Genomic DNA, 9,143 nt, shown 5'->3' with positions numbered 1-9,143 from the left:
TTCTAGCTCATTTCAACAGCTCTATTAGATTTTAATTGATTTTCTTATTTTGTACTTGGACCATATCAAATGGAGGATTGTAATTTTGAACTACTTGAAAAATTATTTAGTACTTTGGGTAGACTACGGCAATCATGTCCAGTGGTCTATCCACCCAAAATGAATTCCTCGTGTATTGCTGGTTTCATCAAATCTTAATCACAAAATTCTAAGAGAACCAGAGATTTAGCTTGGGGGGAACGTATGAAACATAGAAGTTTAGAATTCAATAACTAAAAATATGCTAAAATTGAAGACTAAATAATACTATGAAAAATAAAACTAGTATCCCTTCAATGTTAACAAGATATTAATAAATAAATAAATAATACACAAAATTAGAACTTTCCCAACTCAACAAAAGCACAAATTGAGGACAAGCTAAGACATTCATGACTTTAGATGCTCGACAAGTCGATCAGTAGGAAAAAGAGCCTAGTAGTTCTCTCTTTCTTAACTTTCTAATTATGTGGTCATGGAGAATGAGGCACATTAATAGCTAAACTTTTCAAGTTATACATTAGTGAACATCTTGGAGGGGACTTAAAACTTGAGCTAAAGTCACATGAATACTCTCTGAATTAAAATGTCAGAGAGGCACTCATAAGAATAGAAAAATAAACTTGAGAAGACAATTACAATGTAATCCTTAACTTTTGCATTTACTTCATGTGCACCCAGCAAGTCAATGGTGTTCAGAGATGTCCTTCCCTGCATGCCATTTAGAGAAGCCATTCTCCAGGGCATCCCTCATCCATGGATGCCGGCACCTATCCAGTGCCTCTGGTACAGTCAACCAAGTTCGGTTTCGGGTGCTCTGCTCTGGCCATGACTCAAGCTCCTCCTTGACTATCAAAGCAAACATTGCAGCTTTACATGAACCTTCCGGGCAGAACTCATCTTGGTGGGTTTTACTCTTAAAGGGATAATAACCCAAGAAATCCTGAAACCAAGAAATAGAAACAAACTTAATGTATAACTTGAATATGCCATAATCAAAACAAGTGCAGCAATATCTTTCGGTATTTTCTTAAAACCTTTCTGCTAAACTGTAACAAATGTCATCAACAACATGAGTGGAAACTGTCCAGCATTTTGCTAAATCTAGGACTAGGATGCCAAATATTGTATTTTCAAAAATTCAGTAAACAAACAAACAATAATTGCAACAGCAATCAAAGTTTTATCTGCATTGAAATGTAGGCATCTAAAGCGACAATCACAACTAACAAGGCAGATATATACAAACAAAAAACAGAATATCATTGCTTCTCCAAAAGCAGTCCAAGATAAACATGGGAGAATTAAGCAAACTAATAATGCAACAATTGAAACATAAAAATCAGATCAACTTCAAGACCTTCAAAAGATTAAGTGACTGTAAAATAATCAAAAGGGTTTATAACAATATCACACAAGTTCAATGGAAAAAGAAGAAGAAAAAAACAAGAACAACATCAAATTTATGAAAATCAAAATCACCATTAGTTCCCCTCGAACTCCAGCCTCTTCAATAGCTTCCCTTACTGCTGCCTCCTGAACAGTTTCATCATTCTCCCAACCACCCTATAAAAGGAAAAGAACAATTCATAAAAACAATTGTATAATTATCACCTCCCACTATCTAAATGATGGTAGGGAAAGCAAATAACAGAAATTTATAAAAACCACACCAAATAGAATTTCCCAAGTAATCATAAACTAGCTAATTTGCACTACATTTGAAAAAGACTTACCAATAAAAACTGCAAATAAATATCTCATGTTGCTTCCCAAAAAAGAATTTAAACTCTTGAATTCAATGAAGGAATTCCCAAATTCTTATTACTTGTCAAAAACACATATGTCATCAGTTAGGGACCATCAATGATCAATCAGATATGCACCAGCATAAATCTTGATATTGGTTTAATTTAAATTGCATTGCTACATATTGAGATTTGGTTCAAGATCAGTTAGTTTACTTAGAATAAAAGCTTCCTGCCCAATACCTTCCAAAATATAGTTCTACAGCACAATATGACAGAAGCTAGAGTGTTGACATATGTTGACATATCAACTGCCACAGGCCTCCATGCATTTCTCCAATAGTTAAGTTGGCCTGGCAACTGTGAACCATCTACAAAACTACCACAATTTCCATTCCTCTACTCATGTACTTGGGTGTCATCGCCTGAATGCCTTCTAATAATGGTTTATTTATTATTAAATAGAACTTGCATATTTGCCAAGCATAATAGAATCCATGCATGGCTGATCATAAATCTCCACATCCTTCTCCTGTTTAACTGACATTGCTCACTTCCAGTATACCATCTTCATGAAGGCAATGGACCGTGACCTAATCCTGGTAAGGTCCTTTGCCTCCTACAAAACTGACTGGAAAATTCCTTGAAATTTTTCGTAGGCAATTCACCCAGTCAGAACAAACCAGAATATTTGCTAAACTGAAATGTACAAGTACCCAATAGGATATACCTTTTTCAGTTCTAGTTTACCTCTATACCCTAAAATTCTAAGGTCATAAGATTGCTCCCAAGAGGTTAGTGATGACTAAGGGGTAATTGTACTCTTAAAAATTGATATAGTGCCAAACAAACAATCTTATCAACCTCCAAGTAAATATTGCACTATCAACCATCCCTATTAACTTTTGGTCCTAAAATAACTTCAAAGCATCACAAAATTCAACTTGACACATGATTTTGGGAGTGAATAGTAAAATTTAGGTGTCACCAATAAGCTATGGATGGAACAAATGAAATTGATGTCTTCCTGCAAATGGAACAACCTTCTATAATATTAAAGCTTCAGCTTATTATGGGGACTGCAAGTGTAATCTAATAATGCATAAAAGCTAAATATGCAGGGACTCCACTCACACTTCCCAAGAAACACATAATATTATCCATGTAATTTTACCAGCAAATAGAACTGCCATAATCCATACAGAATAAAGTCTTGACAGGGGACATATAATCAAGAACTGGACTAACCAAGCAGCTAAAAAAAAAAACATAAGGAAAATGGAAAGCAAGAAGTTGGCATGACAACTTCTGCAAAGAATTTGGAGACTGTAAATTGATTCAAAAGCATGTTCATTTCCTACTGAAAAATTCAACTTGTACTGCACTTGGCCTAAATATTAATCTCCAGTGTGTGTGAGTGTGTGTGTGAAGAGAGAGAGAGAGAGAGAGACCATAACATTTTAATGAGCAAGCTAGCAGAGAAGTGAACCAAAAATAGATAACAATTCTCATCAAAGTAAATTTTCAGAGAAAAAAAAAATACTTATTACCTTTGGAAACAGGAGACCTGGCCCACTAGTTGAGTTAATCATAAGCACCTCAACAATCTTCTCAGAATTCGAATTGCCACTCACATCTGAATCTCTATACCTAAATGGAATACACCTGTAATAAATCTGCTCAGTTAGCTTCAGTGCACCAAACATAATAGGAATCTTTTGCCAATACCCCTAATGTTACAACCAATAATATAAGTCCCAACTGAAAAAATATATATATTATGATAAAACTTTCTTCTTCTTTTTTATATTGTTACAAATTTTATTTTTTAAGAAGAAGATAACTATTTTATTAGAAAGAGGAAATCAATACTTACAACCAGTATGCATTGAATTCCTAAAATAAGTTACACTTTAAAGTTTAAATACTCAACAAAATCTACAAAAGGAAGTGAAATAAACACTGCCAAAACCTGCAACCCACTGATACAATGATTGCCAAAAACAAAAAACTCACAAAATAGATGACTCCACATCAATGAATATGTGATTGAACCTGTTTCCATATGGTCCACATAAGGCATAAGTTTGATCATGAATGGCCTACAAACAGATGCATGCAAGTGCAACCAAGCTCAACCCCAGAAAAGATGGCACACACAGGCATCTCACATCAACCATGTTTGGTGCATTCCAATGTCTATCTATTCCATGTTCATTGGAGCTACTTCACAGAAACTACTGCAGATATCAAGGACACACTAGGCACTTGTTTGAGCAGATATCAAGGATTATCAACTAAAGAAATTAAGCTAATTATCAAGACCTCAACCTCCCTCTCGAAAGAAGCTTTTGAAGAATCTTCACAGATCGATTCTCTTTTCCTCAATTATATTCCTTCTGGCCCTAGCCTTCATCAATAAGTGCTAATTACAGTGGTAGACCATTGGCAAGTGATATCAAAGGGTCAAGCAGGCATTGTGCGGACACGTGATTAAGTTGCCCTTGTGATGCAGGAGCATAGAGACAAATTATGTGGCAGCCATGTGGGTGACACGTCATTTTCTACATCTGTCCAAGTGACTTTTATTTGTCACTAAATTTGGTCAAAATTATTTATGGAGTCTTGTTGGCAAATGTTAGGGCCTAGTTTGTGTTTATAGGAGGTTATCTACCTAGGAAGTAGGAAGTTGCCTATTATGTTGGAAGTAGTCCAACCATTATTGTATGAATATCATGCATTGTATTTGCCTATAAATATCAATGAGAAGTGTAGAGTGTTTTAATTCAGAAAATAATTTGTTAATTATAAAAAATTCATAAAAAAAATTCAGAAATTTTTTTGCAAGTGTGTTGCCTAGGACATAACACATTGTATTCATTCCTCAATCAAATAATCTACTAAGAATCTCATCTACACTATAATGTCGGCCAAATTCACTACAAAGCTGCTCAAAGGTTATATCATGCTTAACAGTGGTGAGAATCTTTACCTTTACCAAATGCACCTTGTTTATGAAGTTGAATAACCATTAGGGTAACCTACTACTTCCAATTCAATAGTTTTATTTAATAAAATGCTATCAACCAAGTCATTGCGACTTCTCATGGTGCCAAAGATTCCAATAACACAGACAACAAAAGGCAGAACAGCTGATACGCAAACACGAACAATGAAACAATTCATTGCTAAATAATTGCCTAAATGTGTTCTCTAGCCCTCTTCTTCTTTTTTTTTTTTTGTTAAGAAGTCATTCACCCACCATTATCAGCTCTTCAATCGCATTCTAAAATTCACTTCACACAACCCCTCCTAACAAAACCTATTCTATCACACCACGACCTCACATTATTGAGAAAATGACTTCACAAGGCTATCCTATCCTTACACTTGCATGGTCCTTCTCAAACATAACCCATCCCACAGACCACCAAATTCCTCATCCTCATCCTCCTCCTATCCCTTTCGGCAAGCATCCCCACAAAACCAATATATAAATTCCCTAATCCAACTTCTACCACCACCCTAACACAACTCATAAAACTAAATACCAAATCAAAATTTTGAAAACGCTATTCCAAACAACACCAAAATCCCAACTCTAAAACATCATTTCTAAGAAACTGCAAACAATCTCATTTACACCCAAATCACATATTCTTCCAAAACCCACTTCTAAAACATCACCACAGATCTCTTTTCTACCTTTTTTTTTTTCTTTAAATTTTTTTTTTTTTTTTAAATAGCCCTCCAGACTCCAAATAATAAAATAAAATCAATTGTCAACACATTGTCCCAGCTGAAAACGACTCCAATATCTAAAAAAAAACAACAACAACAACAAAACCAAAAGCCACATCACATCAATCAACATTAACACATACATATATAAAATAGTTGAGCATTCATACAAACACCATACATGCATGCATATATATACACATTATATACATACATTGAATGAGAGAGAAGGTAAAAGGAAAAACAAAAAACAAAACAAAATGCGTATACCCGGCTACAAGGCGACAACCAGCATCGTAGCGCTGCTGATGCCGACCCGTGCGGGCCACTAAATCACACATTACTCTACACTCTCTCTCTCTCTCTCTCTCTCTCTCTCTCTCTCTCTCTCTAGATTTCTTTGTCAATGAAAATCAATCTTTTCCTTATTCTCTCTGTACTAACAACAACAACAACAACATTTACCAATTACTCCACTTCTACCACCGTCCACAGCGGCGATGGCGATTTCTCAATGCGACGTCGCATCACAAATCTCGGATCCGACGGTGCGGGCTTTGTCACAAAAAAACTCTCCAAAAAAAATATATATCAAATAATACCACGTGATATTATTTTGATATATTGAGGGGGACGAGTTTTGGTGGTGCGCGGAGCAGTGTGTAACGGTGAGGAATTGAATCGGAGAAGGACGTGTGGAGTTTTGTTTTTGGATGTGAAGGATTTGATTGGAGGGTACACTTGGAGGCTTGTGGTGTCGGTTGTAGGTGATTGGGATAGTGGGGAGACGAAGTCAACTCGTGGTGGGTTTTATAAAAACTTTAAAAACAGGCATGCTGTGTTTGGATTTGCGGTTTGAACGGGACGGTGGGGATTTAACGGTGAAGATTTAGTGGGGCCACTCTTGTCCCTTCGATCTGATTTGCACTCTTTATTTTTATTTTTTTTAGTACTTCTATTTTACTTTGTTTTATGTTTTATCTCACCCCAAAAAATAATTTTACAAAAATGATTTTATTTAACAAACATTTTTTATATGAAATTAATATTTAGGTTTGTTAGTAGTTCTCTCTCAAAAAAAAAAAAAAAAGTTTGTTAGTAGTTGGTAGTGATGGTACATAATGACTTGATAAATATGGGCAGTTTGTTACGTGATTTTGAGTAACAATTTTCAGTTTTTAAACAAAATTACATTTATTTTCACACATTTTTCATTCACATGTATTTTCAAAAAATACAAACAACGTTACTAGAACAACATTACCAAACGCCTCCAATGTTTTTTAGAAAATTAGTCATTTTCTAAAAAAATATTTTCTATAAAATTATCTCAATTTTCTATATTTGATAGTAACTTTAAATGAGTTGAAAAATAATTTTACAACATCTCTTATTTAGCTTGTAGTAAGATAGAGTTATTTTTATAAAATAAAAAATTAGTGGAAAACAATATCCAAAAATAAGCATTACTTACCCAATATGGTTTTCTTTTAGCTTATTTTCTGATGTTATCAAACACTAGAGAATATGAAAAACTATCTATACACGAGGTTCCATTGAAACAAATAGAGAAGCAGATAAACTTAGATTTTTTTTTTTCCTTCTCTTTTCCTTTCAAAAAATCACAACAAAGTATAAATAAGACCCTTTAATAAAGAATAAATAAATAAATTAGACCTCCAATAAACCGTAAACAATATATATATATATATATATATATATATATATATATATATGTATGTATGATTTTGATTATCTTTGTGCATATAATTTTTTTAGATGGTTTCAGCCTATGACGTTTGCTTTTGATAATTGCTCTTTGATCATCATTAGATCAAGATACCAATTGGTTTTTTATATAGACACGAATTGAACCCAGGATCTCTTATTCAACAACAAGAGATTTGCTAGTTGAGTTAACTGGAATCCACTCCATATAAAGCATTTAAAAAGAGAAATGATATGTCCACAATATTTTCACAACATTTTTACAACAAATCCTAAGTGGCAGGTTGTTATTGGTTGTTATTGTTGGGGTAAGAAAGTAATCTTCGTGTTAGATTCAAATTTGAACCAATAACAACTAACCACCTGTGATTTGTTGTGAAAACGTTGTAAAAATGTTGTGGACGTAACATTTCTCATATATAAATACTAGTCAACAACTTGTGCATTGCATGAAAATTTTTAATAAAATATAAATTTTTTCTTTAAAAATGGTTTATTTCTCTCTTTTATTTTATATTTAAATATAAAATTTGATAATGTGATAGTTATTAATAGTCATATTATATAATTGTATTTGTATATTAAATATCATTAAATATGAAAGTTGATCATTATGATAGTTATTAATGGATATTATAATGATCTTTTTTCAAGTGGAACTATTAAATATATAATTATGGTCATTATTGATATGTATTTATTATGGTTGTTTTTGTATATGAATTTTTTTTTCTGCAAGATAAAAATTTTATTCTAACCCAATCTAAGTATATATGTGTATAAAACTCATTCCTAGAGACTTAAACTCTGCCCCTTGCCCCTTGCCCCTTGCCCCCTCCCCACCCCACAAGAATTTTATACGTATGGAATAACTATCACGTCATTGGTGTGCAATGGTTATTCTATTATTTAAAGAAAATATGATATGTCATTATAATTGGGTGTTTAAATATCGAATATAATTTAAACTCAATTAAGTGTATATAGGTAATCAAGGTGATTATTAAATAAGTATTTATTATGGTTATGTTTGTATATGGAACTATTTAATTTTTTTTTTTTTTAGAGATGAGCTATCTAATCTATTATTTAAAGAAAATAAGATATGTTATTCTAATTGAGTTTCTAAATATAGAATATAATTTAAACTTAATTATGTGTGTGTGTGTGTGTGTGTGTGTGTGTGTGTAAAATTGTGAGGTTTCAAAACTTATGTGACAAAAAATCATGAGGTTAACCAAAAAAATGTTTTCAGTTTTATATTATTATAGACTATAGAATATATATTATAATAGGTAAAAATTAGTAATAGAAAGAAAAATTACATTGCTGTTTATAAAACAAAAAAAATTCATGCCTTCTACTTGTAACAATATTTTAAAATAAGTATAAAAAAAAATTAATTAAACGGCAAAAAAAAAATTACAAAATTTTATCATATGTTAACACATTAAAATATTACTTAACAAAAACAAAATCAATTAATTAGTGAGCATAGAAGAAAAAAAATGACGATTTCTCTTTTACCTTTGATCAAAGTGTTTTTTTTTTTTTTTTTTTTGGCCTACCAATGATAAACATATAAGAAAGTCTAAGGATATAACAAATTCTCACAACATTAATTTTGAGTTATGATGGATCCCAATATAATTTTATTTCAATCTATTTTAACCTATAGTGAGTTAACACTTCAACTTATTATAAAAATGTTTTGAGATTTGTTTTTGTCCATAAAAGAAGTGTAAACATACATGACTACAAATTTATAGACAAAAGTTATATATACCCAAAGTTCTCAAATTAGTCTACCCCAAGCAAGTCTAACAACTAATAAGTGCCAAGCTTATAATAAAATAAAAAAAATAAAATAAAAAACTAATAAGTGCA

At 32.2% G+C, this 9,143-nt stretch overlaps 1 protein-coding gene across 1 annotated transcript; it reads right to left on the bottom strand.

The window, feature by feature from the left end:
* Positions 1–289: 289 nt before the first annotated feature.
* Positions 290–6,288, bottom strand: LOC142614559 (nudix hydrolase 16, mitochondrial). The gene is made up of 4 exons (XM_075787095.1): positions 5,799–6,288; positions 3,338–3,452; positions 1,522–1,605; positions 290–982 (listed from the first exon to the last, which is right to left on the bottom strand). The coding sequence occupies exons 1-4, from the start codon at positions 5,867–5,869 to the stop codon at positions 725–727; spliced, it is 528 nt and encodes a 175-aa protein (XP_075643210.1). The 5' UTR covers positions 5,870–6,288; the 3' UTR covers positions 290–724.
* Between the last annotated feature and the right edge of the window lie 2,855 nt (positions 6,289–9,143).

This window comes from Castanea sativa, chromosome 11, assembly GCF_040712315.1.
Source record: "Castanea sativa cultivar Marrone di Chiusa Pesio chromosome 11, ASM4071231v1".
Taxonomy (NCBI): Eukaryota; Viridiplantae; Streptophyta; class Magnoliopsida; order Fagales; family Fagaceae; genus Castanea; species Castanea sativa.
The sequence above is the reverse complement of the archived record's forward strand: the minus strand, read 5'-3'. Positions and strand labels throughout refer to the sequence as shown.